Raw genomic sequence first — 15722 nt, forward strand, 5'->3', positions numbered from 1 at the left:
TGTGACAGCAGGGACAACTGAGCCCGTGGTGCCACCAGCATGTGACAGCAGTGACAATGGTACTGCTGTGGCTGGCATGTGACAGCAGGGACAACTGAGCCCGTGGTGCCACCAGCATGTGACAGCAGTGACAATGGTACTGCTGTGGCTGGCATGTGACAGCAGGGACAAATGAGCCCATGGTGCCACCAGCACGGCCAGCATGTGACAGCAGTGACAATGGCACTGCTGTGGCTGGCATGTGACAGCAGGGACTAATGAGCCTGTGGTGCCACCAGCATGTGACAGCAGTGACAATGGTACCGCTGTGGCTGGTATATGACAGTGGTGACAAATGAGCCCATGGTGGCACTGGCACGGCCAGCATGTGACAGCAGTGACAATGGCACTGCTGTGGCTGGCATGTGACAGTGGTGACAAATGACCCCACAGTGCCACTGGCACAGCTAGGATGTGACAAAGGTGACAAATTATTCCGTGGTGGCATTGGCTATGGTGGCACTGGCACATCTGTCACAGCAATAACGTGTGGCCCTGTGGTGGCACCAGGGTGACTTTATTGGGGGTGGGGACATGGGGGAACCACCCTCAGTCACCTGCTGGGCTCGGTGTCACCTGCAAAGTCCTCAGTGTCACCTGGTGTCACCTCAGTGCCACCCGCAGGCCTTGGGGACTTGGTGTCACCCACAGGCAGGTGCTGCTGTCCTCCGTGTCACCGGTGGCAGCTGTGTCACCTGTGAAAGGTCACCGTGTCACCTGTGTCCCCGTGGCTCACAGTGTCACCTGTGTCCCCATGCGTCACCTGCAGATGTGTCCTCGTCTCACGCAGTCACTGAGGTCACTGTGCCACCCTCGGTGTCCTTGCTGTCCCCAGGGCTTCCCGTGGAGCTCTGGCTGTCCCCGCTGTCCCCATTGTCCCCATCCAGGTGACGTTTCTGCCGCAGGAGCTGCCGGTACCGGGCGGCCGCCGCCTCCATGGTGGCCTGGAGCTCGGCCACCTCCACGGCCAGCGTCACCCCTGGGGACAGGGGGACACCAGGGCGACCGAGGAGGTCACAGGGGCCACGACCTTTAGGCCCTCCCCAGGTTTGGGGACACCCCAGATTTGGGCTGTTCTTGGGTCCCTCTGGGTTTGGGGACCTTTGCTGGTTTTTGGGGTCCCCCAGTCCCTCCCAGTCCCTCCCCAGTTCTTCCCATTTCCTCCCAGTCACCCCCATTTCCTCCCAGTTCCTCCCATTTCCTCCCAGTCCCCCCCAGTCCCTCCCATTTCCCTCCCATTTCCTCCCAGTCCCCCCGTTTCCTCCCAGTCCCTCCCAGTCCCCCCCATTTCCTCCCAGTTCCCTCACAGTCCCTCCCAGTTTCCTCCCAGTCCCCCCCATTTCCTCCCAGTTCCCTCCCAGTCCCTCCCAGTTCCCTCCCAGTCCCCCCCAGTCCTCACCCTTCTGGAAGCTTCCCTGGGCCTGCCTCAGACTGGGGGGCACCAGGACCCCAAACCAGCCCAGGGGGTCTGGGGGGGGCCGGCTGGGGGTCCCCCCTTTTTCGGGGGCTCCCCGGCGCTGCCGCAGCCCTGGGGGAGAGAGAAAGGTCAGAGACCCCCCCAAAAAAACACAACTGAGGGACCCCCAAACACCCACAGGACCCCTCAGAACCCCCCAGCACCCACAGGACCCCTCAGAACCCCCCCCAGCACCCCAAATTCCCCCCCCCCCCCCAGTTCCTCCCTTGCCCCCCCAGCACCCATGGGTGACATCCCCAGACCCCCCAGTCTGTCCCCAACACCCACTGGGGCCTTCTGGGGACCCCCACACCCACAGGACCACCCCCCCGAAGGGACCCCAACCCCCCCTCACCGTCACCCCCCCCCTGCTGGGGGTCGGGGTCCTCGGGGTCCCCCCCTGTTCCAGGCACCTCCTCAAAGTGGGGGCGTCCCTCTGGGTCCTGCCTGGGGGTGACACAATGGGGACAGCGTCACCACCATGTCCTGGTGTCACTTGGCCACCACAGGGACATCCCAGCACCCCCCAGAACTCCTAAACCTCCCCCACACTGGGGACATTGATGTCACCCCTGTGTCACCTCCCCAAACTGGGGTTGGGTCCCTGATGTCCCCATCCCCATGTCCTTCCCTGCATCACTGCCACCCCCCTCAGTGTGTCCCCGATGTTCTCATGTCCCCCCCGTGTCCCTGCTGACCCCACTGAGTCTCCCCAATGTCCCAGTGTCCCCCCCAGCGTCCCTGTCACCCCCCTCAGTGTGTCCCCAATGTTGTCATGTCCCCCCAGTGTCCCTGCCACTCCTCACTGAGTGTCCCCAGTGTCCCTCTCTGTGTCCCTGTCACCCCCCTCAGTGTGTCCCCAATGTCCCAGTGTCCCCCCCATGTCCCTGTCACCCCACTGAGTGTCCCCAGTGTCCCCTCCCCAGTGTCCCCGTCCCCCACCTGTGGCACACACGGACCCGGGGCACCATGGTGGCCCCGTACTGCAGGGATGAGACGCGGTGACATCCCAGGGAGTAACGGGCCTGAGCCAGGGACAGCCACCCCTGTGGGGACATTGGGGACATCAGGGACACAGCACGGGGACAGCCACCCCTGCAGGGACATTGGGGACACAGTATGGGGACAGCCACCCCTACACAGACACAGGGGGACATTGAAGGGGACAGAGGGACACCAACTCTGGGGACACAGGGACATGGCGTTAGGGACACTCACCTGGGGGGACACGGGACATTGTGGCGTGTCCCTTTGTGTCCCCACAGTGGGTGACACGTCCCCCCAAGATGTCCCATGACGGGTGGTTTGTCCCCAGCCATGTCCCCACAGCAGGGGACTGTCCCCAGCTGTGTCCCCATGGGGGTTGGCACATCGCTGTAGCGGGTGACACCCGCCAGGTGTGTCTCTGTGGCAGGTGGCACCTCCTCACACGTGTCCCCGCGAGGGGTGGCGTGTCCCCATAGTGTCCCTGCTGTGTCCCCGTTGTGTCCCCTCACCTGCCGCAGGTGCTGCTCCAGCTGCTCCCGCCGCTGCTGCAGCAGCTCCAGCGCCTCCATCACCTCCAGCGCGGCCGCGTCCAGGGACAGCGACAGCGACCCTGGGGTGGGGGACACGGCTCAGGACCCCAAACAACACCCGGGGGCACCCCAGGGGCTCCCCCAGAACCACCGAAACCGCCCCGCAGAGGGACCGGCCCGGTGTCCCCACAGTGTCACCCATGTCCCCGGGAACCCCCCCAGACACCTCCGGGCCCTCAGAGACCCCATCAAGACTCCTCTGGGCCCCCGAAAACCCGCTCAAAAAACCCTCAGGATCCCTGAATCCCCAAAACTACCCCAAAACGTTCCCGGTCTTCTGAAAACCCCCCAAAACCCTCGGAGAGCCCTAAAAACACCCCCGGGACCCCCAGAGACCCCCGGAGCCCCCGGTCCTCCCTCACCGTCCATCGCCGCCCTCACCGCGGCCTCAGGCCCGGCCCCGCCTCGTCCAATCCCAGCCCGCCCCGGCACCTCTCGACCAATCAGCGGGCGCCGCAGCCCGGGAGGCGGGGCCTGCATGAGGGCCGGCAGCTCAGCGGAGTGACGCCGACCCGGCCGCCATCTTGCGTGAGGGCGCAGCGGTTCCTCCCCTTTCCGGCAGCACCGCGCGCTCCTATTGGTCCGCCGGCGCTCGGCCAATGGGAGGCGGCGATGCTGGGAGGTGCCGGCGTGTGAGGAGCATCGCGGAGCGGAGCGATCGCGACCATGGTGAGGGGCCGGGGGTTGGGTCGGTGGTCCTGTGTCCTCATCGTGTTCCCCCGTCCCTCTCGTGTCCCACAAGACGTCCCAAACCTCCCCTCCGTGTCCTCCAACCTCTCATTTCCCCGGCCCCCACAGCGGGCCCTCCCCCGTGCCCAGTGTCCCCATATCTCCCCTCACGCGTCCCTCACTCTGTGTCCCTGTCCCCTGATGTCCCCCGATGTCGCCGCTGTCCCCCATCCCTCCATGCCTCCCCCTCAGTGCCCCCCATCCTCTCATTCCTCCATATCACCGGGCCCTTCCCCGCATCCCCTCGTGTGTCACCTGTGTGTGTCACCTGTGTGTGTCACCTGTGTGTGTCACCTGAGTGTGTCCCCGTGTGTGTCCCCGTGTCGTAGCTGCGTCGCCAGGCCCGGGAGCGTCGGGAGTACCTGCAGCGCCGGGCCAAGGAGCAGCAGCAGCAGCGGCAGCGGGAGCGAAGGGAGAGCCTGAAGCGGGCGCTGGACGGTACCGGAGGGGCACGGGAAGGGGGCGAGAGAGGGACTGGGAGGGGGAAAAAGGCACCCAGAGGGGTGAAGGGGGGCCGGGAGGAATTTGGGGGGGTTTGGGAAGAGTTAAGGGGTGTTAGAGGAGATTCCGGGTGTGTGAAAAGGGGGTTGGGGGCGGTAAAGAGGATTTGGAGGAGTTGAGGAGAATTTTGGGGGGTAGAGAGGAGTTTAAGGGGTTATTTGGGGGTGTTAAAGAGATGAGATGGGGGTGCTGTGGGCCCAGAGGGTTATTTGGGGTTGGGGCATTGGCATTGGGAGGGTTGGGGGTCCTGTCTGAGCCCCCCCCGTTTCTCTCCTCACCCCCCAGAGAATCGGCTGCTGCCCACAGAGCTGCGGCACGAGGCGCTGGCCCTGCAGAAGGAGCTCGAGTTCGACTTCCAGGCACCGGGGGGTGAGAGGGACCCACAAATCGGGCAAGAGGGACCCCAAAATCAGGGGGGAGGAATGGGGAGAGGGACCTTTAAATCAGGGGAAAAGGGATCCCCAAATCGGGGGGGAAAGGTGGGGAAAGGGACCCCCAAATTGGAAGAGTTTGGAATTTCCAAACCCAGGGGTGAGGGACAGGCAAGACCCTTGAATGAGCTGGACCCCAAAATGGGGAGAGGGGAATCCAGGGACAGGAGGGAGGCAGCCCAAAAAACGACTTAAAAAAAAAATTGTCTCCAGTTCCAAGAGTTTCCTCAAATTCTTTGGGCGTTTAAATTCCCCAGATGAGATTAAATTCACCCCAAAATGAGTGTGGGCTTGCACCAACACCCACAGTCTGGGCTGTACCCCAAATCTGGGCCTCGTTCCTCCCTCAATGGGCCATAAATCCCCCAAAATTGGAATTAAACCCCCAAAATGGGAGTTAAACCCCCAAAATCCCCCCCAGAACCATCACTGGATTGACCCCAATGACCCTGGGCTGGGTGTGGCTGCACTGGGCGGGGCTACGAACGCAGGTGGGTGTGGCCTGACAAAGCCCCGCCCCCAGAGACAGGTGACAGCCAGGATGACGAGTACAGGTGGGCGGGGCTGGAGCCCCCCAAGGTGATGGTGACGACGTCACGTGACCCCAGCGCCCGCCTGCGGCTCTTTGCCAAGGTGGGCGTGGCCAGGTTTGGGTGTGGCTCTGGATGGGTGTGGCTGGATTAGGGTGTGGTCTGAGGGGTGGGTGTGGCTTGATTGGGTGGGGCTCATGAGTGGGTGGGGCCAGTTTTGGGTGGGCGTGGCCCAGCCTTAGCACCCTGACCCCACCCCTTGTGGCTGCTCCCATGGGGGTGTGGCCTCGAACAAGGGTGGGTGTGGCTTGCAAGTGGGAGGGGCTTGATTGGCCCCACCCCTTGAGGGCTGTGCTAGGGATGAGCCAATGCTGGGCCGTGAAACTCACAGGAGTGGGAGGAGTCTTTGTGGGTGTGGCCTGAAAGTGGGCGTGGCTCATAGTGACCCTTAAATGGTGAAGGGGCGGAGCCAGGGGATGAGTGTGTCACTGTCACCGTGTGCTGGGGGGACACAGGGGGGACACAGACTTGGGGACATGGGGGGGTGATTTGGGGACACAGGGGAGGTGATTTGGGGTACATGGTTAGGGATGATTTGGGGGACATGGAGGAGGTGATTTGGGGACACGGGGAAGGTGATTTGGGGTGGTAATGGGGTAATTGAGGGGTAATTTGGGGGACACAAGGGGGGTGATTTGGGGGACACAATGAGGGTTATTTGTGGGACACAGGAGGGTGACCGGGGACATGGAGGAGGTGATTTTGGGGACACAGGGGGGGTGATTTGGGGGACATGAGGGGGGTGATTTGGGGGACATGGGAGAGGTGATTTGGGGGACACCAGGGGGGTGATTTGGGGGACATGGGAGAAGTGATTTGGGGGACACGGGGTGATTTGGGGGACATGAGGGGGGTGATTTGGGGGACACGGGGTGATTTGGGGGACACAGGGGGTGATTTGGGGGACATGTGGGGTGATTTGGGTGATTTGGGGGACACGGGGTGATTTGGGGGACATGAGGGGAGTGATTTGGGTGATTTGGGGGACCTGTTGACGCTGCAACGGCCCAAGCCAGGGGGGGGGGACGCTGTGCGAAGGAGTGACACCAACAGGGCGTGGCAGGGCTGTCACTGAGCCCGCCCCGTGTCCCCGTGTCCCTGTCCCCAGGAGCTGTGCCTGCTGCTGCCCGGGGCTCGCCGCATGAACCGCGGCCGTGCCGAGCTGGGCGCTCTGGTGGCGGCGTGCCGGGCCGCGGGCGTCACCGACCTGCTGGTGCTGCACGAGACCCGCGGGCGGCCCGGTCAGTGCCAAATGGGGGGGCTGGGGGCGCCTTCTGGGGTCTCTGCTGGGAGGGGAGGGCCTGGGGAAGTGCTCTGGAAGGCTGAGGTAGCACAGAGCTAGGCAGGGTTAATTGATAATAAAGGAGGGATTTGTGAAAAGGGTATTCTCAGTGGAATGCAGCTTGGGCAGCACAAGAGCTGCAGCCAAGGTGAAGCAAACTGGGCACAAAATGAAGGCAAGGTGAAACAAACTGGTCACAAAATGAACTCAAGATGGACCAAAATAGTCACAAAATGAACCAAAATGGTCACAAAATGAACCCAAGATGGACCCACATGGTCACAAAATGAACTCAAGATGGACCAAAATAGTCACAAAATGAACTCAAGATGGACCCACATGGTCACAAAATTAACCCAAGATGGACCAAAATGGTCACAAAATGAACCCAAGATGGACCCACATGGTCACAAAATGAACCCAAGATGGACCAAAATGGTCACAAAATGGACAACTGCTCACAGGGTCTCTTCATTTTTATAAGTTCTGCTCCATTTGCATATTGGAGTTAATTGTCTAATTATGGCTTTAGGTTATGTAGTTCCATCTTTCTTGTTTTTCTCTTTTCAATCCAAATGGTTTTATGTTGTCAGGCCTGCGATTTTGATCGCTGTCCTTGCCCCCCAGCCAGAGAAGGAATTGCTTTGTGTCCTATCTGTGCAGAGAACCCTCCAACATTTAATGTGAACCACACAGATCCACACACTGAAGCAGGACAGAATCTGAAAAGCATAAAACCTGAGGGACAAACAGAGTGGGTGGGGCTAATCCCAATGGGGGTGTGGCCTGTTTGTGGGTGTGTCCTTATCAAGCTCCACCCCCCCCAGACGGGCTGACCGTGTCTCACCTGCCCCACGGCCCCACTGCCCACTTCACCCTGAGCGGGGCCGTGCTGCGCCAGGAGGTTGGGGGGCTCGGGGGGGCCCCGCTGGCCGCCCCCCACCTGCTGCTGCTGCGCCTGGACTCCACGCTGGGGAAAAGGGTAAGGCTGGAGGGACACTGGGGACATGGGGGGGACATTGGGGGGACAGGAGGGGAGAGGGGGACACACACACCTTGGGGGGCCGTGAGTAGATACTGGGGGGTGCGTGGGGAGGAAACGGGGACGCTGGGGAGGAACACGGGAGGCGCCAGGGGTGGGGTGAGCCCATCTCTGCCCCCATCCCTGTCCCCCCTCCAGGTCGGGACCATCCTGAAGCACCTGTTCCCCGTTCCCCGTGCCGACAGCCGCCGCGTGGTGACCTTCGCCAACGAGGACGACGTCATTTTAGTGCGGTGGGTGACACATGGGGGACACGGGGACACGGACAGACCCCCCCCCCCCGGGCCTGTCTGACCCCCCCTCCCCACAGGAACCACGTGTACCGGCGCCGGGGCCGCACGGTGGAGCTGGAGGAGGTGGGACCCCGATTCCAGCTGAGGCGTGAGTGTCCCCCGCTGTCCCCAGAAAATGTCCCCATGTGTCCCCAAAGTCCCACCAACCCCTCCCCGTGTCCCCCCCCCAGCCTACCTGATCCGTCTGGGGACCCTGGAGCAGGGGGACGCGGCCGACGTGGAATGGCGCTGGCACCCGTACACGGCCACGGCCCCCAAACGCCGCCTGCTCAGCGCCACCTGAGCCCCCCGGGACCCCCCCAGGTGGGACCCACCTGCACACCTGAGACCACCTCGGCAGCTGAGACCCCTCTGGACCGGCCCAGGCACGGCTGGGTTTCTCACAATCGGTTTTTATTTGCCATAATAAATGGGTTTTGTTTATATCAGGTTCTGTAAGGGTCAGGTGGGTTCTGCTGCAGCTCCTCCTCTGTGGGGGGGGGGGGGGGGCCAGGGATCTGGACCCCCCCTCACACCTGGGACCACTCGGCCGGGGGGTCCCGCGGGCCCTTGGGCTTCCCGATGCGGAAATTAAACCCTGAGGGGAGGAGTGGGGGTCAGTGAGGGGGGGCTGGACATTGATGTCCCCCCAGGACCCCCCAAACCCCTCCCAGTCACTGAGACCCCCCCCCCCCCTCAGAACACCAGGGACCCCCATGCTCACCCAGGCAGGGGCCGCTGCCGGTGTCCACGGGGGGGGTCACAACCTCGTAGGCGCCATCCGAGGGTCTGGGGGAGCCTGGGGGGGGGGGGGACCAGGGTCAGAATTATCGATCCTGGGGACCCCTGAGCCCCCCAAAAACCCCCCCGAACCCCCCCCCCCCCCACTCACCTGCCGGGCTGGGGGAGGGGCGGCGCACGGGGCTGCCCGGAAGGGAGCACGTGCCCGAGGGGGCGGAGTCTCTTCCGAAGGGGGCGTGGTCTCTTCCAAAAGGGGAGGGGGCTCTCCCCGCGGCCCCGCCCCCCCGGCGGGGCTTGTTGACCACGGCGTAGGTGACGTCCATGGTGGGGGGCGCGGGGGGCTCGGCCGGCACCGAAACGCTCCTGGAGGGGCGGCGAGGGAGGGGACACCTGTCCGGGTCACCTGTCCCCTGCTGCCCGGCTCACCTGTCCCCGCTGCGAGCACTCACCTGAGCAGCGCGGGCCGCAGAGCCCGGCGGGCCACGGCGTCCTGGTACAGGGGGGCCTGGGGAGGCGGGGGTGGGGGTCACCTGCGGCCCCCCCAAACTGGGGCGGCCGGAGCTCCCGAGTCCCCCCAACCTCTCGGATTCCCCCCCCGAGCTCTTGGGGTCCCTCCCGGCCGTCCGGGTCCCTTCTTTCACTTCCCCTTTCCGGGGGCAGGAAGTGCCGCGGCCGCCCTCGTGCCCCCACCCCGCCCCGGATGCTCGCGGCCCCCCAGGCTCCCCCCAGAACCGCGGTCCCCCTCCTCTCTCACCTGGACCCCGCGGGACAGGCTGAGGTGGCCGGGGGGCGGTGGAGGTGCCATGGGGGTCCGGGATGGGGGGGGTCTCAGGTGTGTGGGGCACCGAGGGGACCTGAGGGGTTTTCAGTGCCCCCCGGGCCCCGCCCCCGGCTGGAGCCCCGCCCCTGGGCTGGACCCTAAAGCTCCGCTGGGAATTCCCTGTGGCGCTTTGGGGGGCTCCTGAGGGACCCTATAGGCACTGCAGGGGCTGTTTAGGGGCTCTCTGGGGCTTCTTGGGGTCCCTATAGACACTGCAGCGTCTGCAGGGGCTGTTTTGGGGCTCTTTAGGGCTTCTTGGGGTCCCTCTTGCCCCTGCAGCGAGTCTGGGGGGGCTCTAACAGACCCCACAGAGCCTCTGTAGAGATTTTGGGTGTCCTTATGGACCCTACAGTCCCTGCATGGGTCCCCTAAAGCTCTTCGGGGGGGCCTATAGAGTTTTTGGGGTGTTCCTAGAGCTCTTCGGGAGTTCCTATAGAGTTTTTGGGGTGCCCTAGAGCTCTTCGGGGGTGCCTATAGAGTTTTTGGGGTGCCCCAAAGCCGCCCCGGTGTGTCTGTGGCTCCTGGGGCTCACCCGGGAGGCGCTGAAGTTGCGATGGGGCCGTGCCGGGGGGGTCGCAGGGTTGCCCCCCACATTGAGGGGTCCCCTATGGCCCTGCGGGGGCGGGGCCAGGCGCCTATAGCCGCTATAGGGATCGCTCTGGCCCCGCCCTCCGCAATGAGGCTGCGTTCTGACCCCGCCCCTTTGTGACGTCACGGAGAGTCATGAGGGAAGGGGGTGGAGCGGTTGAACCCGCCAAAAGAGGCGTCACTCCTTAGGCCCCGCCCCGCGGTCGCTGATTGGTGCACCCGCGAAGGCCGCGCCCCCTTCCTCCGCGCCGCGCGGTGATTGGTGGATGCGGCGGCGCAATGACGTCACGGGGCGCGCGGCGCGGCGGCCCCGGAAGCGGCGGCAGCGGCGGGAGCGGGAGCGCGGCCGGTGAGCGCGCGCGGGGCGGGGACAGCGCGGGGGCGGGGATAGCGGGGGCGGGCACGGCTGGGGGCGGGGCCTGAACGAGGGCGGGGCCGAGTGGGGAGGGGGCGGCCCGGGGGCGATCTCGCCGGAGGGCGGGGCGGCCCGGGGGCTCCGGAGGCGGAGCTAAAGATATTTGGGGCGTGGCTTGTAGCTGTGTGGGCGTGGCTTCACTTTGGGGGCGTGGCCTGGGATGCACGTGTGGGGTGTTCCGGGGTGAGGCTCGTTGGGGGCGTGGCTTGTTGATAGTGGGCGTGGCCTAGGCAAAGACCACCAGGACTGAGACATACTGGGTGGGGCTGGAGGTGTGGCCACAAGGTGTGGATTAGGGGTGGGGTGTGGTCTGTGAAGCCACGCCCCCGGTGAGCCCACCCCATCTCCCCCACAGGTGCCCAGGAGCCCTGACCCCACCCTTGGTGAGGGCAGGGTGGGGCAGGGCGGGGCTGTCCAGGTGTGCAGGCACCGCCCCGGCGCCCCCTGCTGGTCACAGGTGAGGCAGAGATGGAGCCAGGCAGGACAGTGGACACGGCGTTCCCAAGCTGTCACCACAGTGGGGACGATGAGGAGGAAGATGTGACAGCAGCGGCAGCCATGACATCATCCGTGTGTCACCCTGCTGGGAATGAGGAGGAGGAGGACAAGGAGGTGGCAGCAGTGGTGACAGCCACAGCGTCCCTGAAGTGCCACCCCAGTGAGAAGGAGGAGGAGGAGGTGGCAGTGGCCATGGCATCCCAAGGTGGGCCGTGTGGCAGGGATGAGGATGTGATGGCAGCAGTGACAGCAGAAGCAGCCACAACGTCCCAGGGCTGTCATCCCAGTGAGGAGGAGGAGGAAGTGACCACAGCAGGGACATCCCTGGGGTGTCCCCCACTTGGGGGTGAGGAGGAGGAGGTGACCACAGCAGGGACAGCAGCAGTGACATCCCCAGGCATTCAACCCAGTGAGGAGGAGATGACCATGGACGCAACGTCCCCAGCACGTCCTCCTGTAGGGGATGAAGAGGAGGTGACAACAGCGGTGACATCCCCAGGGTGTCACCCCAGTGAAGAGGAGGTGACGGCAGCAGTGACGTCCCCAGTGTGTCACCATGAGGAGGAAGAGGAGGAGGTGACGGCAGCAGTGACGTCCCCAGTGTGTCACCCCAGTGAGGAAGAGGAGGAGGTGACGGCGGCGGTGACGGCAGCGGCGGCCACATCGGCGCCAGGCGGGCGGCGCGGTGCGGACGAGGACGTGGCGGCCGCGGGCTGGCGAGCACGGCGCAAACACGTGTTCGTGCTCAGCGAGGCCGGGAAGCCGATCTACTCCCGGCACGGCAACGAGGAGGCGCTGGCGGCCACCATGGGTGTCATGATGGCCCTTGTGTCCTTCATCCAGAGCGGCGGCAACGCCATCCGGGCCATCTGCTCCGGTACGGGGCCAGCGGGGGGCGGACACAGAATCCCCAGATTTACACAGACCTGTGGGTAACCCCAAACCTGCATAGCACCACCCCCAGGTAGCCCCGAAACAGCCCCCACAGGTACGGCCATCCCTGCTCCAAACAGCCCCCTCCAAACACAACATCCCAGCCCCAAAACCACCTCTCCCAGGTACAGCTGAATCTACCGAATCAGCCTGCCCAGGTACAACCAGCCCCCCAAAACTCTCTACCCCCCCAAACCCCTTCCTGGCTCCTGCCACCCCCCCTAAAAACCCTGCCTTGCTACAGCCACTCTCCAGAAACAGCACACCCCACAATGTCCAGGTACATCTGGCTACCCCCAAACCCTCCGTGTCCCCCCGCCCCGTGTGACCGCCGTGTCCCCTCTCTGCCCCGCAGAGGACCGCACGCTGGTGTTCGAGCAGCGGGGCCCGCTGCTGCTGGTGTCGGTGTCCCGCACACGGCAGTCGGCGGCGCAGCTGCGGCGGGAGCTGGCCTTCGTTCACGAGCAGATCCTGTCGCTGCTGACCCGCGGGGGCATCGCCCGAGTCTTCGCCCGACGCCGCGGCTTCGACCTTCGCCGGCTGCTGGCGGGCGCCGAGGCCGTGCTGGACCGGCTGCTCTGCGGGGCCGCGGCCGACGGGCGGCTGCTGCTGGGGGCCGCTCGCTGCCTGCCCCTGCCCGGGGGGCTCCGCCGCGCCGTGTCCGGGGCCCTGCGCCGCGCCGCCGCCGCCGCCCGCCCCGCGCCCGCCCTGGCCGTGCTGGCGGCCCGGGGCCGCCTGGTGACGGCGGCGCGGCAGCGGGCGCTGGCCGAGGGCGGGCGGCTCTGCGCCAGCGACCTCCACCTGCTGCTCAACCTGCTGGGCGGCGGGGCGGGCGCGGGGGCGGGCGAGGTGTGGACCCCCGTGTGCTTGCCACGCTTCAACCCCGATGGGTATTTCTATGCGTACGCGGCGCGGCTGGGCGAGGAGGAGGAGGAGGGTGTGACGCTGATCCTGCTGTCCACGGAGCGAGAGGGATTCTACGCGGCGGCTGCGTGCCGGAGGCAGCTGGAGGACACGCTGCGGGCGCAGGGCTGGCTGGCCGAGCTGGCGGCGGCCGTGCGAGGGGGAGCGGGGTACGGCCCGTCCCGTCCCGGCGCCCCCGAGCTCCGGCACTTCCTCTACAAACCCTTGGAAGGGCCGGAGGAGATGCAGCAGCTGCCGCAGTTCACCAGGTGCGCGGATGGGGGGGGGGACACGCCAGAATTGGGGGGGTGGGAGTGTCCCTGACCTTCACCTGACGCCCGTGTCCCCCCTCCCTCACTGGCCGCAGCCCCGAGCTGGAGGAGCCCTACACCAGCGAGGAGGAGCAGCACCGGCTCTTCGACCTGTACCACTACCTGCACAGCCGGGTGCACAGCCCACACCGGCCCCTGCGCCTGCTCTACCACGTGGCCGAGAAGGAAACGCTGCTGGCCTGGGTGAGCCGCGGGGAAGGAGCCCTCAGCAGGGCCCAGAGGCAGCAGCACCTGTTGGTGCTTTCCTGAGAAGATTCCAGAGTTAGTGGGGGTCACTGGCTGGTGGTGCTGTCGGTAGATCCTTCAGTTAACGGGATGTGGTGTCATCAGTAGGTGCTGCAGTTAATGGGATTCTCACTGGCGGTGTCAGTAAATCCTGCAGTTAATGGGATGCTCACTGGCAGTGCCATCAGTAGATCCCACAGTTAGTGGGATGCTTGGTGTCAGTACCATCAGTAAATCCCACAGTTAATGGGATGCTCGGTGTCAGTGCTGTCAGTAAATCCCACAATTAAGGAGATACTTACTGGCAGTGCCATCAGTAGATCCCATAGTTAACAGGATGTTCCCTGGTGGTGCTGTCACTAAATCCCACAATTAATGGGATGCTCACTGGCAATGCTGTCAGTAGATCCCACAGTTAATGGGATTTTCACTGGCAATGCTGTCAGTAGATCCCACAGTTAACAGGATTTTCACTGGCAATGCCATCAGTAGATCCCAAAATTAACAGGATTTTCACTGGCAGTGCCATCAGTAAATCCCACAGTTAACAGGCGTGGGTTCTCACAGGTGACCAGCAAATTCGAGCTGTACAGCTGCTTCAGCCCGCTGGTGACGAAGGCGGGCGCCATCGCCGTGCTGACCAAGCTGCTGCGCTGGCTCAAGAAGGAGGAGGACTGGCTGTTCATCCGCTACCCGGCACCGTTCTGCGCCGCGCCCGCGCGCCCCGAGGGGCCCGAGCCCGAGGGCTGACAATAAACACTGAGAGCCCGGGGAGAGTCCTGACTCCGGGGGGACTGGGGGGACAGGGGACACGGCCTGAGGGGTGAGGGGACATCCTGAGGGGTGAGGGGACATCCTGAGGGATCAGGGGATGGCAGGGACATCCTGAGGGGTGAGAGGATGAGGGGACACGGCCTGAGGGGTGAGGGGACGTCCTGAGGGGTCAGGGGACATCCTGAGGGGTGAGGGGATCAGGGGACACGGCCTGAGGGGTGAGGGGATGGCAGGGACATGGCCTGAGGGGTGAGGAGATGAGGGGACATCCTGAGGGGATGGGGGGACACGGCCTGAGGGGTCAGGGGACATCCTGAGGGATGAGGGGATGGCAGGGACATGGCCTGAGGGGTGAGGGGATTGGGGGACACGGCCTGAGGGGTGAGGGGATCGGGGAACACAGCCTGAGGGGTGAGGGGATCAGGGGACATGGCCTGAGGGGTGAGGAGATGAGGGGACATCCTGAGGGGATGAGGGGACATCTTGAGGGATGAGGGGATGAGAGGACATGGCCTGAAGGGTGAGGGGACATCCTGAGGGGTCTGGGGACATCCTGAGGGGTGAGGGTATGGGGGGACACAGCCTGAGGGGTGAGGGGACAGGGGGGACACAGCCTGAGGGGTGAGAGGATCGGGGGACACAGCCTGAGGGGTGAGGAGATGGCAGGGACATGGCCTGAAGGGTGAGGAGATGAGGGGACATCCTGAGGGGATGAGGGGACATCCTGAGGGGTGAGGGGATGGAGGGACACGGCCTGAGGGGTGAGGGAATGAGGGGACATGGCCTGAAGGATGAGGGGATGGAGGAACATCCTGAGGGGATCGGGGATTGGGGGACACGGCCTGAGGGGTGAGGGGACAGGGGACATCCTAAGGGGATGAGGGGACATCTTGAGGGATGAGGGGATGAGAGGACATGGCCTGAAGGGTGAGGGGACATCCTGAAGGGTGAGGGGACATCCTGAGGGGTCAGGGGACATCCTGAGGGGTGAGGGTATGGGGGGACATGGCCTGAGGGTTGAGAGGACGGGGGGGACATCCTGAGGGGTGAGGGGATGGGGAAGGGGGGAGAGGAGATGAGAACAGCGACAGCGAAGGGGGAAAAGGGAACTGAAAATGAGAGGAATGCGGGAGGGAAAATGGGGAGAAAACCTTAAAGAAAAGGTGGGTAAGAGTAGGCAAAAAAGAGGGGAAATGGGGCAGGAAAGAGAGGGGTGAGGAGACAGAAATCAGTGGGAAAATGTGACAGGAAAGGCTGGAAGAGGTGACAAGAAATGGAGAGCAAAAATAGACAGGAAAGGGAGCAGAAAAAGGGAAGAGGATATGCTGGAAGAAGTGACAGATTGGGGGTGAAAAGGGGACAGAAAATGACATCAGGAAGGGACAGAAACAGCTGGAAAAGGGGACAAAAATTAGGGCAAGGAGTGGATGGAAAATGACGGGAAGTTGTGAGGGGGAAAGGTGGAAAAATGTGAGAGGAAAAAAGGTGGGGAAATGTGAGGGGAAAAGTGGAAAAATAGAAGGGAAATGGCATGAAAATGTGAGGGGCGAAAGGCAGGAAAACATGAGGGGGAA

General features: G+C 64.0%; 4 protein-coding genes across 5 annotated transcripts; 2 read left to right on the forward strand and 2 right to left on the reverse strand.

Annotated features, from left to right (window-relative positions):
* Positions 1-522: 522 nt before the first annotated feature.
* Positions 523-3595, reverse strand: CCDC115 (coiled-coil domain containing 115). Its single transcript, XM_036405507.2, is given in 8 exon segments — positions 523-734; positions 803-1018; positions 1439-1567; positions 1851-1942; positions 2438-2541; positions 2992-3092; positions 3435-3525; positions 3527-3595. Coding segments are annotated over 7 exon segments (783 nt in total). The 3' UTR covers positions 523-734; positions 803-821.
* Positions 3596-3679: 84 nt separating this feature from the next.
* Positions 3680-8365, forward strand: IMP4 (IMP U3 small nucleolar ribonucleoprotein 4). Of its 2 annotated transcripts, none has more exons than XM_036405538.2 (9): positions 3680-3741; positions 4131-4239; positions 4588-4671; positions 5257-5366; positions 6432-6564; positions 7433-7587; positions 7786-7880; positions 7958-8028; positions 8111-8365. In XM_036405538.2, the coding sequence occupies exons 1-9, from the start codon at positions 3739-3741 to the stop codon at positions 8221-8223; spliced, it is 873 nt and encodes a 290-aa protein (XP_036261431.1). In that variant the 5' UTR covers positions 3680-3738; the 3' UTR covers positions 8224-8365. The 2 variants fall into 2 exon arrangements, with proteins under 2 accessions (XP_036261431.1, XP_036261432.1); XM_036405539.2 differs by having other exon boundaries at positions 5263-5366.
* PTPN18 (protein tyrosine phosphatase non-receptor type 18) lies at positions 8326-9433 on the reverse strand. Its single transcript, XM_054518242.1, has 4 exons — positions 9415-9433; positions 8812-9023; positions 8644-8718; positions 8326-8517 (listed from the first exon to the last, which is right to left on the reverse strand). Exons 2-4 carry the CDS (start codon positions 8981-8983, stop codon positions 8450-8452), a joined length of 315 nt encoding a protein of 104 aa, XP_054374217.1. The 5' UTR covers positions 8984-9023; positions 9415-9433; the 3' UTR covers positions 8326-8449.
* Positions 9434-10361: 928 nt separating this feature from the next.
* Positions 10362-14143, forward strand: LOC118700944 (vacuolar fusion protein MON1 homolog B-like). Its single transcript, XM_036405535.2, has 5 exons — positions 10362-10417; positions 10839-11858; positions 12270-13086; positions 13185-13332; positions 13942-14143. The coding sequence occupies exons 2-5, from the start codon at positions 10952-10954 to the stop codon at positions 14122-14124; spliced, it is 2055 nt and encodes a 684-aa protein (XP_036261428.1). The 5' UTR covers positions 10362-10417; positions 10839-10951; the 3' UTR covers positions 14125-14143.
* Positions 14144-15722: the final 1579 nt, after the last annotated feature.

Source organism: Molothrus ater, unplaced genomic scaffold, assembly GCF_012460135.2.
Source record: "Molothrus ater isolate BHLD 08-10-18 breed brown headed cowbird unplaced genomic scaffold, BPBGC_Mater_1.1 matUn_MA100, whole genome shotgun sequence".
Classification (NCBI taxonomy): domain Eukaryota; kingdom Metazoa; phylum Chordata; class Aves; order Passeriformes; family Icteridae; genus Molothrus; species Molothrus ater.

Bases quoted from the DNA above. Each gene is read 5' to 3' on its own strand.
- LOC118700944 (XM_036405535.2), top strand. From the start codon at position 10,952: ATGGAGCCAGGCAGGACAGTGGACACGGCGTTCCCAAGCTGTCACCAC. The intron at 11,859-12,269 runs GTACGGGGCCAG...TCTGCCCCGCAG, and splicing joins CATCCGGGCCATCTGCTCCG to AGGACCGCACGCTGGTGTTC. The intron at 13,087-13,184 runs GTGCGCGGATGG...CACTGGCCGCAG, and splicing joins CAGCTGCCGCAGTTCACCAG to CCCCGAGCTGGAGGAGCCCT.
- IMP4 (XM_036405538.2), top strand. The intron at 4,240-4,587 runs GTACCGGAGGGG...CTCACCCCCCAG, and splicing joins CCTGAAGCGGGCGCTGGACG to AGAATCGGCTGCTGCCCACA. The intron at 7,881-7,957 runs GTGGGTGACACA...CCCTCCCCACAG, and splicing joins GACGACGTCATTTTAGTGCG to GAACCACGTGTACCGGCGCC.
- PTPN18 (XM_054518242.1), bottom strand. From the start codon at position 8,983: ATGGACGTCACCTACGCCGTGGTCAACAAGCCCCGCCGGGGGGGCGGG. The intron at 8,719-8,811 runs GTGAGTGGGGGG...CCCCCCCCCCAG, and splicing joins CCCCTCCCCCAGCCCGGCAG to GCTCCCCCAGACCCTCGGAT. The intron at 8,518-8,643 runs GTGAGCATGGGG...TCCTCCCCTCAG, and splicing joins CGGCAGCGGCCCCTGCCTGG to GGTTTAATTTCCGCATCGGG.